Genomic DNA, 15,875 nt, shown 5'->3' with positions numbered 1-15,875 from the left:
GGAGCCGCCCGGGTAGGGTCGCCCCAGCCCTCCCGGAAGCGGCCGCCGCTCGGGGCGCACCGCGGCGCGCGGGGCGGGGCGGGCGGCTGCGGCACTGGGGCGACTGGGGCGGGCCCGCCGCGCTGTAATCGGATCCGGGGAGGGGGCGGGGAGGGGCCGGGCCGGGCGGGCCGGGGGTAGGGGGGGGCGCGGAGCCGGGCTCCGGGCCGGCCGGGCTCCGCGCCTGTCAAACCCCTCATTGTTCGCAGCTGATGTCACTCGCAGTTGTGAGCGGCCGCCTCTCCCGGGGACAATGTGGGACTGAGCGGCCCAGCCGCCGCGCCGCCACCGCCGCAGGACAGCCCCAGCGAGGTAGGGCGCGGGCCGGGCGGGGCACCGCGGGCCGCGAAGTTTGGGGGTTCGGCCAGGGGCGGGGAGCCCGCGCCTGAGTCCACAGGCTGGGGTCGCGGGTTTGGGAGACTGGGAGACTGCGAGGAACACGTTCCCTGTCCCACACGGGCCCAGGCCTGCACAGGTGGGGGGCGCTGGTCTGCTAGAGGAGCCCCCAGTACCAGGGAGGGGTTTCCTGGACCTGAGACCCCAGATTTGAGGCCCTCATCCCACCTGCTGTTTCTGTCCTTTGGACCTGCTCTTCTCTCGACCTTCTGCCCTGGGTTCTGGTTCTGCTCCATCTCTGTCCCCATCTGACATTCCCCTGCAGTTCCTGGCTCAGCACACACCCCTTCCCATTCTCTGCAGTCCTTGAGGGCACCAGACACAGACCTCCAGGCCAGGGGTGTGTGGAAATGACAGTTGGGGGCTCGGAGTGGTCCCTTGTGCCCTGTGGCTCTTTAGCCCCTCAGCTCTGACCTAGCTTCTTAGCTGGAGTCCTGGGAGGTGCGGGGGCTCTGGCTAGTCACTTCAGCCTGGCCCTGGAGCCTGCTTCGCCAGGAGAGGGAGGTGCCTGCCTCCTCAGTCCCCTATCCCAGGCCCGCCATCTTGGGACCTGTAGCACCCAGTGCCCCGCCCGACTTCAGCACCCTGGGGAGTGGTCTTCAAGGGGATGCACCCAGGGCCAGGTGCATTCCCTCCTTCCAGAATGTGGGCTCTTAGTTCCCACCAAGCGCAGGATGATCACCTTCACGCTGGACCAATAGAGCATGTGTCTCCAGGGGTTCCTCTTCTCCTACAAAGAGTTTTTAGACCCCCGGTGACTCCCCAGGACCTTAAACCTCAACTACAGCCTTCACTCTTTCCTGGGGTTACCCTCACTGCTTCAGAGCCAGCACCTGGGACCCTATCCTTTTCCCATCTGAAGGTCCCCTAGCCCCTCCGGGCCCTGGAACCCCCTCAACCTCCAAGGCGCCCCCATCCCAGCCCCCACCCCCCAGCCTTCATCAGCATGCAGGCTCAGGCTGCCCAAACACAAGGGGATTGTTCTTCTTGCATGCTCAGGGTGGGGGGCTGGGAGCAGGCGGCCCACACACCCTGGCAGGCCCAGGCCACAGGGAGGCTGGCTTTGCCCCGCCCTGTGTCCCCAGACAGGCTCTGCCCACCCTCTCTACTCCCATCACTGCCCCCCTCCAGCCTCCATCCCCATTGCCTAGTGGCGCTGACCTCTTGAGGAAAGAGCTCTGAGCTGCACAGGTGGACCCTGGGATTCTGCCACCTCTGCCAGTTGCCTCTCATTCTCATGTAGCCTTACAGACAAGCCCCTTCCTCTCTGGGCCTCAGGTTCCTCTCTGATGAGGGCCTTCCAGCTATGACAGTCTGAGCCCGATTTTGTGAAACCTATGCCACACCACAGTTCTTCCTTCAGCCCCCCTTCGCCATGGGGAAACCCACTCAGGGCCTCCAGAAGTCTCAAAGTGCAAATCCCCCACCCCAGTGATAATGCCTGGGGAGCCCCTAGACCCAGAGACACAGCAGGAGCAGGGGCTGGGGGTGCTAAGGAATGGGAACTGGGAACCCTGTCCAGGCAGATCCTGACTCTCGCATGGGGCTGGTCCCCTGAGCCCTGGGTCTTCTCACCCCACTGTCACTGCTTCTCTGGGATTCTTGGCCCCATCGCTGGTCTCTAATGCCTCTGGGCCCTGTGAGCCCTTTCTTCTCCCTGCACACTGAGACTGGTACTGGCTCCTGCCCTCCTGGAGGAGCTTCTGCCCTCCTGGAACTCTGTAGTGGAAAGGCAGGCTCAGAAATGCCCAAATGGGGCTTCTTTGTGTTGTAGGCATCTTGGAGGGGCAGAGAGGCCTGAGTGATAACATCTGACTTGGAAGGTTGGGGAGGGCTTCACAGAGGAGGCAGCATCTCAGAAGGATTTGGACAGAGTGGGGAGGATGGGCATTTCAAGCTAGGATCAGCCTGGGCAAAGGCCCAGAGGCCTGGTGGTGCTAGGCGTGTTTTGCAGTCTGGTGTGTGTGGGGGATGGGGTAGAGATGAGACAAGAGAAGTTGGCAGAGACCAGATCATGAAGGGCCTTGAGTGCCCATCTATGGAGATCAGGCTTTATTCATTGGGCATTGGGGAGCCAAGGATGGCTGTTGAGCAGCAGAGCGACCCAGTCTAGCATGGAGAATGGAAGCTAGAGACCTTTCTCAATTTGGTGAGACAGTGAGGGGATGTGTACCAGTGCATGGGGCTGCACCATGAAGTTGCACCCTTTCTCCTGGACTCCAGTCTGGGCCTGGGCCTGCCTTGGTTTCCCTTGGCTGTGAGGACTCTTGAGGGGTTGCCTAATGATGCTCTAAGGAGGCTGTAGCATTTCTGGCACCAGCCAGCTTGTCAGAGCTTCCCGTCTCTGCCTAGTACTGAGTCTACAGGACAGTTCTAGGTCAAGGAAGCAGAGGCTGGAGCTCATAGACCCCAGGCTGCTCTCCTCCAGGCCCCTCCTCCCCCAACTCTCCCATAAAGTAGGTATGAATGGCCATCCTGGGAGGCTGTAAAGCTGAGAGGCTGGGCATATGGATCCAAGGATGCTGTGGCAATCCTTCTGGAGGCCTAGTTAATCAGAAAGGGTGAGCATGCCCAGAGAAATGGGCAGGGGAGTCAGGATCCCTCAGTGCTGATCCCCTCCGGCCCCAGGGTCCACTCCCCCCACCCCATCCCCACCATGCCCTGCTTCGCCTCATGCCCTGAGCCATTCTCCAGCATCACTGGGTGTGGCCAGCATGGCTGCTTTTGGAGAGGAATAGAAGGAGGCTGTTAGGTTGGGGACCGTTGGGGGATGTAAGGTGGGGGATGAACTTGGAGACTGGACCCTTCTCTCTTCCCAGCCCAGGTGGGTCTACAAGCCCTAGTTGGTCCAGACACTCTTGCTATTAGAGCCAAGGGAATCCCCCAAGGGGCGGGCCAGTCCACTTGAGTTGCTTGGCCCCAGGAGCCTTCCCCTCCCCCGGATTGTTCTTGCTCCAGAACAAAGCCAGGGTGGACACTTGATCCCTGCGTGTGGGGGGGAGCTGGCTAAGCCCCCGGCCCTTTGATTGGGCAGCTGTCATGAGAGAGAGACAGCTGGGGGGGAGGGGCAGGAAGGGGCAGCCACCATTGCTTACACAGCTGTCACCCGCCCCCCCCCGCCCCCTCCAGCTTGAGTGGCAGGAAGCCAGAGACAGAAGGAGTGGGCACTGGATCTGGGGAGGGGGTCTGGGGAGAAGAAGGGAACGCCCGAGGTCAGAGGCCTGGTCTGAGCTTGGTATGTCCTGCCAGGGAGCCCTGCTGACCAGAGGGGGCTGGGTACCCCCAGAGGTGAGCTGGAGGTCAGTGTGGCATGACGCGTGGCTGCCATGTGGGTGGCCCAGCAGGGACCTAGGGCCCACCAAGCTGGAGCAGCAAGCAACTCCCTAGAGCCCCTGTAAGGGTAGAAGGGGAGCCAATATGCCTAGTAGGGCTGCTTGTCCTTAGGGCTCCTAGGAGAATAATTAGAGAGACCTGTATCAAAACCCCTTGTTCTCCCCTAAAGAGAGGAAAGACCTTGAGGGTCTATCAAAACAGGAAGGACACAGAGAGACCAGCCACTCCCCTCCCCCACCCCCTTCCTGCAAACACACACACACATAGCACAGGTAGGTAAACTGAGGTCTAGGTCAGGTGCAGGCCTGGCCAAGGTCACCCATTGAATTGGGGGCAGTGGGGCTCTGCTGTAAACCCAGGTATCTTTTTCAGGGCAGGAGCCCTAGTTCTGGCCACATCCCAACCCTTCTGCCCTATTTTCCCAGGAGCCTTTGCCCACAAAAGTTGATGTGCAAATGGTATGGGGACAATGTCGGGTCTCCCATTGGTTACCACCCCAAAGAGGTCCCTGAGCCCCAGAAAGTTCCGGAGCTTAAGATGTGGCTCTGGACAAGTACAGTCCTTTCCAAACACAACCCATGTCTACCAACCAAGCAGGGGTCTGAGAGACTACTAAAGCCTGCTCCCCACCTTTGAAGAGCTGCCCCTGTCCCCCCTGGAAGAGGACAGACAGACCCAGACAGGACAGCCAGACAGAGGAGGCCCTCACACTAGCAGGCAGGGCCCTGCTAGTCCCACCAGGCCCCACCTCTCTGTGACCTTGGGCAGGTTACAGACCCTCTCTAGGCACCAGGCTCCCCTTCTGTTTGGTGAATTCATCTGTTCAGATAACCAGCGTGTTCTGAGTAACTTCTCCAGCCTGGCTCTGGGAACACAAGGAGAGGGTGGCAGCCTTGGCTCCTGCTCTAAGGGGCTCCCGGGCTGGCCAGGGCAACAGAAACTAAGCACGTCATCACGAGTGCTTTGCTGGGGGAACTGCCGGCAGCTGGGGGAATGTTAGCAAGGGCAGCCAGCATGAGGCTGGCCAGGATGCTCACAGAGCACAGGCCCTGCATCCACTGTTGACCTCTGACCTCTGGAGAGCCGATGGACAGAACTCAAGCGGAGGGAGGAGCAGGTGCTGGGGAGGCAACAGTTACTGGGTGTTTGGGGAGTCAGGGTTGTCACCCCCATGGTACAGATGAAGAAATAAAGATCTCAGGCCATACAGTGGCTTCCAGAGACAGCCCGGCTGGGAGCCCTATCCCGCCTCCTCCATGCCCACGCTCAGGCTAGCAAGGGGGGTTCTGAAGAGGGCATTGAACAGAGCTCCACACCCTTGACCCTGGAGTCAGGATAGGGCAGGGGGCTGAGGAGGAAGGTGCCCAGGGGTCTCTGGGGTGCTCGAGCCCAGCACACTCATCCCCCCCACCCTTCCCAGGCAGTAGGAATTCATAGGGTTAGGGCTTGTTCTTGGCTCAGACTTGGCACCAGTTGGTCCCCTCCCTGTTTTCCTGCTCAGGTTCTGGTTCTCCAGTGAGCTTCCCATCAAGGCAGAGCCTTGGCGGGCGGCAGCCGCTGGAAGAGAGGGATTTCCAAGCAGGATTAAGGTTCAGGATTAAGTTGGGGCATGAAAAGGGGTCGGGTGGGGAGGGCTGGCGGCTGGGCTAATCCCAGCAGCTAATCTCCAGCTCCTCCTTCTTCCATCAGTTAACGGCCTTGACATTCCCCAGCCCCCCAATCCCTTTCTTACCCATCACCCAGTTCCAAGGGGGAAGCAGTCCCTCCATTTTACGGGTGAGAATACTGAGACTCAAGAGTCCAAGTGATTTGTTTCTGGTACAGTAGAAAGTGCTCCAAGCTGGGAACACGGCCAGCCCGGACACTCCTAACCTCCTCAGCACATAGGAGAGGGCTCAGAAAACCACCGTGCACACGGCTGGTCCCCAGACCCCACCGCCACCCCCACCCCCAGTGCTGAATGAACCTCGCTCACAGCTGTCCGCAGGAGCCTCTGCTTTAGTGACTTCTAGTGGACGGATGCAGCCCACCCTCCTGGAGCCTCACTACCTTCACTTCTGCCCACCTTTCAAGACCTCCCATGGCTCCCGTGGCTGCTCCGGCTCCCTCTCCAGCTGCTCCTCCAGGCTCTAGCCAGCAGGGGCTCTGGTCCCTGGGCGCAAGTGCCTCCCATTTGAAGTAACGTTTCGATTTTAACCCAACCTTCAAGGGCCAATCGACAAGGGTCCCCTCTTCCAAGAGGTCAGGTAGGAGGCTCCCTCTCTGGACTCCCATAGTTAATTCTCCTGACGTACGAGGGGAAGGGAAGGATACTTGTGGAAACTGGGTGCCTATCACATATGCACCTATCTCATTTTAATTCTCATAACTCTGGGGACTGGATTGGGTATCCCCTTCTTACAGATGGGAAGCTGAGGCTCAGAAGGGTTAAATATGTCAGCCAGGCTTACACAGCTAGTGAGCTGCACACAGCAAACTGGTCAATGTGACACTTGAAACTTGTGGTCCACGCTGTCTCTCTGCTCTGGAAGTTTATCTAGCTTGGCTCTGGGGTTCCCATGTAAGGGCAAGGGACCTGAAAGAAAGCTGAGCTCTTCTCTAACCCATCTCCCACTGCCCCCCGCAGAGCCGGCCAGGCCACAGCGTGGACGCACTCCCAGGCGGCCTCGGCCCCAGCCCCGCCTGACAGGATGAGCGGCTCAGATGCGGGGCTGGAGGAGGAGCCAGAGCTCAGCATCACCCTCACACTGCGGATGCTGATGCATGGGAAAGTAAGTGCTTGTGGGGGAGTGCTTCGCTGTGGCTCAGGAGGGGGCAAAGTGCAAGGCGAGGCAAGACCTGGTCCTCCGGGAGGGAGTTTGCTCTTGGGTATCCTGTCTCCTGCAGAGCCCCTGCCTGAAGTAGGGGCAAGCGCTGGGCCTGGGGTATTGGTACCCTGCTGACTCCACTCTTGTCTTGTTTGCAGGAAGTGGGCAGCATAATTGGGAAGGTAGGTACCTCGTTCTGTTCTGTATGTCCCCTTCAACCTGAGACCTCAGTCCAGGAAAGGAATCAACGGCTGCTTGGCCTAAGAGCCATTCTCTATTTTGCCTCCTATTTTGTCTCCTGCAGAAAGGAGAGACTGTAAAGCGAATCCGGGAACAGGTGAGAACGGAGTTTGGGAGAGGAGCCCAGGGCACCTGGTTTGGAGGGGAGGGGAGATGCCTGCTTCACCTTGTCCCTGAATCCACCAGCTGGGATGACCAGTGAGTGCCCCTAGAAGGTGGCTGTTTCCAGCCTTGGCTGGGGCCTGGTGAGTGGAGGGGCAGGCAAGTTCTTGGCCAGGAAGCAGAGAAGGAGCCCCGTTGCCTGGCGCTTGTCTTGCACCCACAGAGTAGCGCCCGGATCACCATCTCTGAGGGCTCCTGCCCTGAGCGCATCACCACCATCACCGGATCTACAGCAGCCGTCTTCCATGCAGTCTCCATGATTGCCTTCAAGCTGGATGAGGTCTGTGGCTGTCTGAGGGGCTGGGGGCCACAGGTGGTTCCCCGGGAGGAACAGGACTCTGACTCCACAGAATGGCTACGGGTGGGACAGAAGGCCAAGCTGAGGACAGGGTTCTCTCATTGGAGTGGGACGCGGGCAGGCTTCCCTCCTTCATCCCCCAGCAAGAAGGTGCTCCAGGGGAGGGGGAGCAGTAGGGGCATGCACAGCCAACCCAGTCTTCCTGCCCAGGACCTCTGTGCTGCTCCTGCAAATGGGGGGAATGTCTCCAGACCTCCAGTGACCCTGCGCCTTGTCATCCCTGCAAGCCAGTGTGGCTCGCTGATTGGGAAGGCTGGCACCAAGATCAAGGAGATCCGAGAGGTGAGGGGAAGGGGTACCACCCCAAGAGAGTCTTACCCTTCAGTTTCGAGGGGAGACCTGGGCTTACAGCTTCCTGTCCTGTGGGGAGCTCCGAGCCTAGGCATGCTCTGGGCTATGGGAGTAGCTGAAAGTGGCCCCCGTTCTCTGCTTGCAGACTACAGGTGCCCAGGTGCAGGTGGCAGGGGACCTGCTCCCCAACTCCACAGAGCGTGCTGTCACCGTCTCTGGGGTGCCTGATGCCATCATCTTGTGTGTGCGCCAGATCTGTGCTGTCATCCTGGAGGTGCTGCCCTGGGGCAGGGAGAGAGGGCAGGGGATGGGCCCTGGGCCTGCCTTGTCAGGCCCTCAAGTCCCACATGACACCAGGTGGGGATAGAGTGGGGCTGCAGGGATGGATGTGAGAAGCTCCAGGATGTCGGGCTGCATTTACCTGGGGGTTATAGAGAGGGCCTTGAGAACACAGGGCCCTTGGGGAGGTCAGGGGGGGCCTGAGAAGGTCCTGATAGAGCCTCCCCTTTTGTGCCTTCCAGTCCCCACCCAAAGGAGCCACTATCCCATATCATCCAAGCCTCTCCTTAGGTACTGTCCTTCTCTCCACCAACCAGGTGAGGGGGAACAGCAGGAGGGGTGGGATGTGTTACCGGCGAAGGGGATGGAAGAAGGAATTGGGGGTCCAGGGAGAGGTGGGGAGGGGTGACTCTGGCCAAACTGCCCTGATCACAGTAACCCCTTTTTACCCACTTTGTCCCCACAGGGCTTCTCCGTCCAGGGTCAGTATGGGGCTGTGACCTCAGCTGAGGTGAGTGACCGCAGCCCAAGGCACCCCTTCCCGAACTGAGCCTCCTCTGACTCCTGACCCTTCTTCTTGGCACAGGTCACCAAGCTCCAGCAGCTCTCGGGCCACGCAGTCCCCTTCGCCTCACCCAGCATGGTGCCAGGTGAGCAGTCCCTGCAGAAGGAAGCAGGGGCAGATCCCAAGGGGCCAGGTAGCCCCTCTGGAAAGGACATGGGGAGGCAGCAAAGGTCCAGACTCACGCCCAATCCCTCTTCTCCCCCCAGCAGGACTGGATCCTGGCACACAGACCAGCTCACAGGAGTTCTTGGTTCCCAACGACGTGAGCACGGGATGGGGTAGTTTGAGGGTGGGTAGGGGGGCCTGGGGCGTCTGGGCCTCACCTAGGGTTGAATTCCACCCTCTCTCCAGCTGATTGGCTGCGTGATTGGGCGCCAGGGCAGCAAGATCAGTGAGATCCGGCAGATGTCAGGGGCACATATCAAGATCGGGAACCAAGCAGAGGGCGCTGGTGAGCGGCACGTGACCATCACTGGTTCACCAGTGTCCATCGCCCTGGCCCAGTACCTCATCACTGCCTGGTGAGTGTGGGGTGGGGTATCACAGGTCATGGGACTTTTGTGCCTGAGAAAGGCACAGGTCGGGTGGGGAGAGCTGACCTCCCTTCTCCTGGGCCTGTCCTCTGCCTCCCCTAACCTTGCCACACTTGTTCAGTGTTGCCCCATCTTCCCCATACATCTGTCCCCCATGTCCTGTTTCTCCAACCCTGTCTCTTTTCCCTGGGTCTTCGGCCTCCCCATTTCTCCCCTTACCCAATGCTATATTTACTTGTCCTTTCTTCCCGTCCGCGCTCTTCCAACCTTTCCCATCTTCTCCTCAAACACACCCACCCCAGGTCATTGTTCTCAAGTCCTCTCTATTTTTCATCTAATCTCACCCCTTATATTTGCCCTCATTGCCTCCTTTCTCACCCCCGACCTTCCCCTTCATCTTCCCTCTCTATCCCTCTTTCCAGTCTAGAAACGGCCAAGTCTACCTCTGGGGGGACACCTGGCTCGGCCCCCACAGACCTGCCTGCCCCCTTCTCGCCACCCCTGACGGCCCTGCCCACCGCTCCCCCAGGCCTGCTGGGCACGCCCTATGCCATCTCCCTCTCCAACTTCATCGGCCTCAAGCCTGTACCCTTCTTGGCTCTACCACCTGCCTCCCCAGGGCCACCGCCGGGCTTGGCGGCCTACACTGCCAAGATGGCAGCGGCCAATGGGAGCAAGAAAGCTGAGCGGCAGAAATTCTCCCCCTACTGAGGCCAGCTGAGGCACAGGCACGGGAGCAGGCAGGACTGCCGGCAGGGGGCTGCCTCCACTATCTGCCCAAGGAGACTCCACCCCGGGGGGGGGGGGGGGGGCGGTCCCAAACGCCGCTAATGCCCAGACGCATGGATGCACCCCCCCACCCTGCCCCGGTCTGTGGGAGTTCCTGCTCTCGGAGTGGGGGCTGTTTTTGGCCCAGGGTTCTGGGAGCTGCAGCAGCCCCAGGGTAGGGGTCTTGATCCCCTCTAGCTCTGTGCTTGGATGCAGGGAGCATCCTAAGTGCCCCCACTTTGCGGGGGTCACTCATGCACTCCCCATCCCTCAGGGCTTCCCTGCCTCCTGTCCCCCTGTGGGGATCAGGGAGGAGGCCTGGGGGCGGCTGGGGGCCATGCTTCTCTCCCCACCTCCCTGCAGATTCCTGCTGCTTCCACTGATACCCTTTTGACTGGAATGGACTGGCTGGGCTTGGCAGAGGGCAGCCCGAAGAGGGGGCACTGCCAGGCAGCTGGGGGAGTGGCATGGGGGCAGGGGCCGAGTTCTCAGCAGCAGACACTCTGTACAGTTTTTTCAATTCCTGTTTTTGAATAAATATTCTGAGAGACCAGGAAGCTGTGAAACACTGTGGGTATTGGCAAAACCTCCAGAAAACGGGTGTAGCTGAGACCCCAGAGGACCCCCATCTGTGACTCCATCAGCCCCAGCTGGGCCTCGGCCCCTTCCACATGCCAGTTCTGGGGCTTCAGGGCTCTTTGGGGGGTCATGTTGTCCAGCCTCCTGCCTCTGGCACCAAAGCGATCCAGTTGTTTTCTGGGCATTTTTAGAAGCTGATGGAGGAGTTCCAGTAGTTTTGTCCAGCCTCTCCTTGGTGCAGATGTGCAGGAGGTCTTTCTGAATGTCCCTTCACTGGTTCCTCCTGCTGTGGCTGTAACCCAGACCCTGCCCTACTTGGCCCATTCCCTTTGGCTGTGAGCCATTAGGGCCTTCTGTGATCCTGCCCACCTCTGCTTCTTCCTTGGCCTGGGGATCACCCATGAGTGTCCAGATCACCCAAGCTGGAGAAGCCCTTAGAGATGGTCCAGGGTACAGATGGGAAAACTGATACCTAGTGAAGGGTAGGTCTGTGTACAAGGCCATGCAGAGTTGGGCCCAGAACTCAGGATTCCTAGCTCCCAGAAGCCTCTGGGCTTCACTTGGCTGCAGGTCCCCTTTCTCCCATTCCAGAGCCAGAAGTGCAGGCAGGCTACCTGCCATAAGCTGTGCTGGAGGCTGGATGGGCCCTTTGTGATACCACCCTGCTTTCTCCAGTCCCGGCTCACCTTGGGAGACATCTCTCACGTGGCCTCTGGCATGCTCAGGCTCTCCCTTCCTGCCAAATCCCGGGCTTGTTCTGGAGCCTCAGAAGGGCCTAGGACAGGGCCCTCTGGAGGTCTATGGAGGTGCTGCAGGAGGGCCCGCGGGTGCCAGGCCCGCGAAGTGCAGGCCCGCGGGGGCCGGGGTAGCGCTCGTCGGGCGAGACGGCCCAGCGTCCGGCGTACAGGGCGCTGCAGCAGGCCGTACAGGAAGGGGTGAGCCGCGAAGGCCGAGTAGGCTACCCAGGTGACGGCCGCCTCGGCCGCGGCGGCCTGGGCAGCGGGCGCTAAGCACGCACAGCCGTAAGGCAGCCAGCAGGCTGCGAACTGGCCCACGGCCAGCGCCGGGGCCAGGGCTGCTTTGCCCCAGGGCGGGCGAGGCCGAAGGGGCGGCAAAATGGAGAGGCGGCTGTCCAGAGAGTCGGAGCGCGGCCGGAACCCGCGCGCGGGCCGCGGGGGCCGCAGGGCAGCGCGGCGCGCCACGAGGAAGATGCCGCCGTACGCTCCGAGCAGCAGGAGGGCGGGCAGCGCGAAGGCCAGCAGCGCCCAGAGCGGCCGGAAGGGCTCGAGGCCCCCTGCCAGGACAGAGCAGCGAGCCGGGGCAGGGGGCGGTGCGGGCGGCGGCCCGAGCAAGGAGAGCGCGCCCAGCAGCCCCGCCGCCGCCCACACGGCGGTGAGCACGAGGGTGGGCGGAGGCCGCGCGCCGGGCCGCAGCGGGTGCACTATGAGGCGGTAGCGCGCCAGGCCGAGCGCCGCCACGCCGAGCGTACAGGCGGGCAGCAGCGCCGCCGAGAGGAAGCGTGCCGCGCGGCAGGGCGCGGGGCCCAGGCGCACGCGGCCCAGCCCCGGCGGCGGAGCGGCCAGCAGGCCCAGCGGCATGATGGAGCCGGCAGCCAGCAGGTCCACTACGCACAGGTGCACGAGGTAGAGCGCGTCGCGTAGTCCCGGCGTGCGCAGCACCACAACCAGCAGTGCGCCGTTGCCCAGCAGTGCTGCCGCCTCCACGACAGCCGCCAGGATCAACCCCATCGAGGCTGCGACTTCTGGTGCGTTCAGCCCTGTGGCGTTGGCCATTCGAGCGCTCAGGCTTCACCCTGTGCTGGGATGCAGAGAGCGAAATGGAGCTTCCCCCGCCTGCCCCTCGCCACCCCCGGCCCCATTTCCATCACCCGTCCGTTGCTCCTCTAGCCTCTCACCTCACAGGCTGCCCAGGTGCTGGCTCAGACACCCAGGCTGCCATTCTCTTGGGGGCTTGGCCGGCCCCATGGAAGTGTGCAAGGCTGGGACTGTGGTTCTCTCCTCCACCCCAGCAACTCAGCCCCTGCTGGAGATGGTACTGGCTGTCACTTTGATGCTGCCCTTTGGAGATACACAGAGCTGGCAAGGGAGGGGCAGGGCCTGGCACCGGCCCCCTGGGTCCTAGCAGCTGCCAGCTGGAGGCTGAAGGCTGTGCTGTGGAAGTGCTGTGGGTGCTTCGGGAGGGGGGCCCAGAGCAGGCACAGGCTGGAGTGAGACTCAGGACATTAGATTGTGGGCTTTGGAGTCAGCCACATCCTATTCTGCCTTTTCCAGGGGTGGGAAGTGCCGCCCCCCACATCTGCCGTCTTCTGCCATCCCCATCAGTGGGGTTAATCGGATCATTCAGCCTTTGTACTGAGGGGAAACTGAGGTACGAGTGAGACAAGAGCTGGAGCTGGGAGACCCCTAGGTACCCTCTCGTCCTCAGTAGGGCTAGTTCTCTAGGTAAAGTGAGGGGAAAAGCACAGGACTTGGCACATAGTAGGTTGCTTAGCTGGTATTAGCTTGGCACAGAATAGGTGCTTCAAGACACTGTGGAATTAATGAGAGGAACCCTTAGGGAGCAACTGCTGTTTGTTTTGTTTTGTTTTTGCTGTTAGGAAACAAGTCCCCTTCTGCTAAGCACACTCTGAGTTTTCTTTAGGAAGCCACCTCTCCGCAACTCAGGACATGTGGTTTGGGTGAGCAAGACCCTCACCTTTCATATCACATTCCTGACTAGGCATGAAACCCAGTCCTGGCCAGTCAGTGTGTTGCACCCCCCACCACCAAGGTATTGGCTCAGGGAAAGCCATGTGACTCCAATGGGGCCTATCCCCCCAGGTGGTGTCACCCAGTCCCATGGCAAAACCCCATGTATACCTTGATGGCTTGCCTTTGTGTCTGAAGCTCCTTCCTCTCCCTTGAACCCCAGTCTTGGGTTTCCAGCTGTCTCTTCAACATCACCCCCAGTACAGGGTCAACTGGGCATCTCAAAAGTCCTATGCCCCAAAACAGGACTTGACTTATGACCCCCCCACCCCAATCTGCTCCAGAGAGTCTTCCCCCATTAGTAAATGCCATCTCAGAAGTTTCCATTGACACCTCCATTTCCTCCACACACCACATCCAATCCATCAATGTGTCTGAATCCAGCCATTTCTCACCACCACTACCATGCTCCCAGCCACTATCACCCCTCACCTGGACCATTTCAGATCCGTCCTGGCCTCCGCTTCTGCACCTTGTGCTGGTCATTTGTCTGTTTGCCCTTAGATCCATTCCCATCTTCCACAGCACTGCTCTGCCTTCTAAGAAACTGATTTCCCAGGCTCCTTTGTCATTTGGTTTTTGGGTAAATTCAGCCAATGGAAGTTACCAGCAGAAGGCTGGAGGGTGGCAGGAGGGAAGAAGCCAGGGTATCCTCCCTTTCATGCTCAGCCTGGATCTACCTCTGGATCTGCCTCTGTGGAGGACATTCTCTCTCCATAGCCCTGGCTCCCTTCAGGCAGTCCCCTCTGGGGTTCTGGTGCCTGCTGGGTGACCCTGGCCTCTGGGCATTGGAATACCATCATTCGTCCAGCCTAAGAGTGGTAGCAACTTCCTGCTGTTGCTAATCCCAGGGTTGACTTACCAGCCCCTTTGGTAGTGCAATTCCTTCCCTGTATCAAATTCCTCTTGTCTGGAATACATAGAGTGATTTCTCTTTTGTTGATTGGACCTTGACTGACACTATAGATCCACTCTCTACACAGCTGGCTGAAGTGGATCCCTCTAAAGACAAATGAGATCAGGTCATGATCCTGCACTCATCCTTCCAAGAACTTCCCATCATCAAAATAGAATCTCACCTCCTCTTTGCTGAGATGGCCTTCTCCCCACCTCTCTGACCTCACCTGCCTCCTCCTTGCCTCCCATACTTCCAGCCGTACAGTCTTCATGCTTGTCCTCCCACATGTCAAACTGGTTTCCACCTCAGGATCTTTGCATGTGCTGTTTCCTCTGTCAGAACACCCTTGCCCCAGATCTCTCCATGGCTTGCTTCCTCACCTAATTCAGGTCTCTGCCTTCAATGACCATCTTTTCTAAAACTGTTCCACTTTCCCATCACTACTCCTTTAACCCTGCTTTATTTTTCTTCCTGGTACTTTTCCTACCTGATATTGTATTTCATATCTATGCACATACTTGTTTAGATCCTGTTTTATTAGAATGCAAGCCCCTTGAGAGCAGGGACCTTGTCTGTGTCTTGCTTGTTCCTGTGCCCCTAGAACCCCTCATAGGCACGCAGTCCGCATCAGCACAGATCTGGGTGGCAGACAACAGGGCATGAACCTCTGGATTTGAGTCACCTGTTGCTGGAATTCGAAGGGCCCCGGTCCAATTCTCTATTATTCAGATGAGAAAACTGGTGCTCAGAGAGGGAAGGAATGTGTTCTGGATTACACAGCCAAGTTATACCTGGAAACCAGGTCGCCTGCTTCCTAAGCTCTGTCCACACAGGCACCACTTCCTGTACTTGACCACAACTTGAATGTGGGCATTTGCCTCCAGGAGGTGAAGCTGGATTCTTGAGGTCTTGGTTCAGAAGAAGGAGAGAACATTGGCTTTCTCACTGCCCAGTTAGGCCTGCAGGCCTGGGGCAGCCTCCAAGCCACCAAGGTCTGGGGAGGGCTCAGCAGGGCCAGGTGGGAAAGCAAATGAGAACAGGGGACTGGAGAAGGCAATAGGGAGGGATGGGGACTATGGTGGGTTGGAGAGTGCATGTTCCCTGCAAAATCATTCAACTAAATTAGCAATTAAAACACTTTGGGAGGGACTTCCCTGGTGGTGCAGTGGTTAGGAATCTGCCTGCCAATGCAGGGGACACGGGTTTGAGCCCTGGTCTGGGAAGATCCCACATGCCGTGAAGCAACTAAGCCCATGCGCCCACAAATACTGAGCCTGCGCTCTAGAGCCCATGAGCCACAACAACTAACTACTGACCCCGCACGCCACAACTACTGAAGCCCGCGCGCCTAGAGCCCATGCTTCGCAACGAGAAGCCACCACAGTGAGGGGCATGCATGCTGCAACGAAGAGTAGCCCCCACTTGCTGCAACTAGAGAAAGCCCGCGTGCAGCAACAAAGACCCAATGCAGCCAAAAATAAATTAATTAAAAAATAAAAACAAAACAAGGGCTTCTCTGGTGGTGCAGTGGTTGAGAATCCGCCTGCCATTGCAGGGGATATGGGTTCAAGCCCTGGTCCAGGAAGATCCCACATGCCGTGAAGCAACTAAGCCCATGTGCCACAACTACTGAGTCCGCACACCACAACTACTGAGCCTGTGTGCCACAACTACCGAAGCCCGCGCGCCTAGAGCCCGTGGTCCACAACAAGAGAAGCCACCGCAATAAGAAGCCCACTCACCACAACGAAAAGTAGCCCCCGCTCACCGCAACTAAAGAAAGCCCGCGTGCAGCAATGAAGACCCAATGTAGCCAAAAATAAATAAATAAAATAAATAAATTTATTAAAAACAAAAAA

General features: G+C 59.2%; 2 protein-coding genes across 9 annotated transcripts; one reads left to right on the top strand and one right to left on the bottom strand.

The window, feature by feature from the left end:
- The first annotated feature begins 248 nt into the window (after positions 1-248).
- Positions 249-10,324, top strand: PCBP4 (poly(rC) binding protein 4). 5 transcript variants are annotated; one of them, XM_067754636.1, is made up of 13 exons: positions 249-351; positions 6,395-6,539; positions 6,734-6,757; positions 6,880-6,912; positions 7,141-7,257; positions 7,486-7,617; positions 7,772-7,900; positions 8,148-8,222; positions 8,372-8,416; positions 8,492-8,555; positions 8,680-8,732; positions 8,822-8,991; positions 9,623-10,324. In XM_067754636.1, the coding sequence occupies exons 2-13, from the start codon at positions 6,459-6,461 to the stop codon at positions 9,687-9,689; spliced, it is 990 nt and encodes a 329-aa protein (XP_067610737.1). In that variant the 5' UTR covers positions 249-351; positions 6,395-6,458; the 3' UTR covers positions 9,690-10,324. The 5 variants fall into 5 exon arrangements, with proteins under 5 accessions (XP_067610737.1, XP_067610735.1, XP_067610736.1 ...); XM_067754634.1 differs by having other exon boundaries at positions 9,426-10,324; XM_067754635.1 differs by having other exon boundaries at positions 8,677-8,732.
- On the bottom strand, positions 10,278-15,832 carry GPR62 (G protein-coupled receptor 62). Of its 4 annotated transcripts, none has more exons than XM_067754638.1 (3): positions 14,699-15,832; positions 13,981-14,120; positions 10,278-12,168 (listed from the first exon to the last, which is right to left on the bottom strand). In XM_067754638.1, exon 3 carries the CDS (start codon positions 12,141-12,143, stop codon positions 11,052-11,054), a length of 1,092 nt encoding a protein of 363 aa, XP_067610739.1. In that variant the 5' UTR covers positions 12,144-12,168; positions 13,981-14,120; positions 14,699-15,832; the 3' UTR covers positions 10,278-11,051. The 4 variants fall into 4 exon arrangements, with proteins under 4 accessions (XP_067610739.1, XP_067610740.1, XP_067610738.1 ...); XM_067754639.1 differs by having other exon boundaries at positions 14,808-15,832; XM_067754637.1 differs by lacking the exons at positions 13,981-14,120; positions 14,699-15,832 and adding exons at positions 12,266-12,393; positions 13,230-13,348.
- Between the last annotated feature and the right edge of the window lie 43 nt (positions 15,833-15,875).

Source organism: Pseudorca crassidens, chromosome 10 (assembly GCF_039906515.1).
Source record: "Pseudorca crassidens isolate mPseCra1 chromosome 10, mPseCra1.hap1, whole genome shotgun sequence".
In the NCBI taxonomy this organism is placed as follows: Eukaryota; Metazoa; Chordata; class Mammalia; order Artiodactyla; family Delphinidae; genus Pseudorca; species Pseudorca crassidens.
This window is presented reverse-complemented; position numbering and strand designations above follow the sequence as displayed.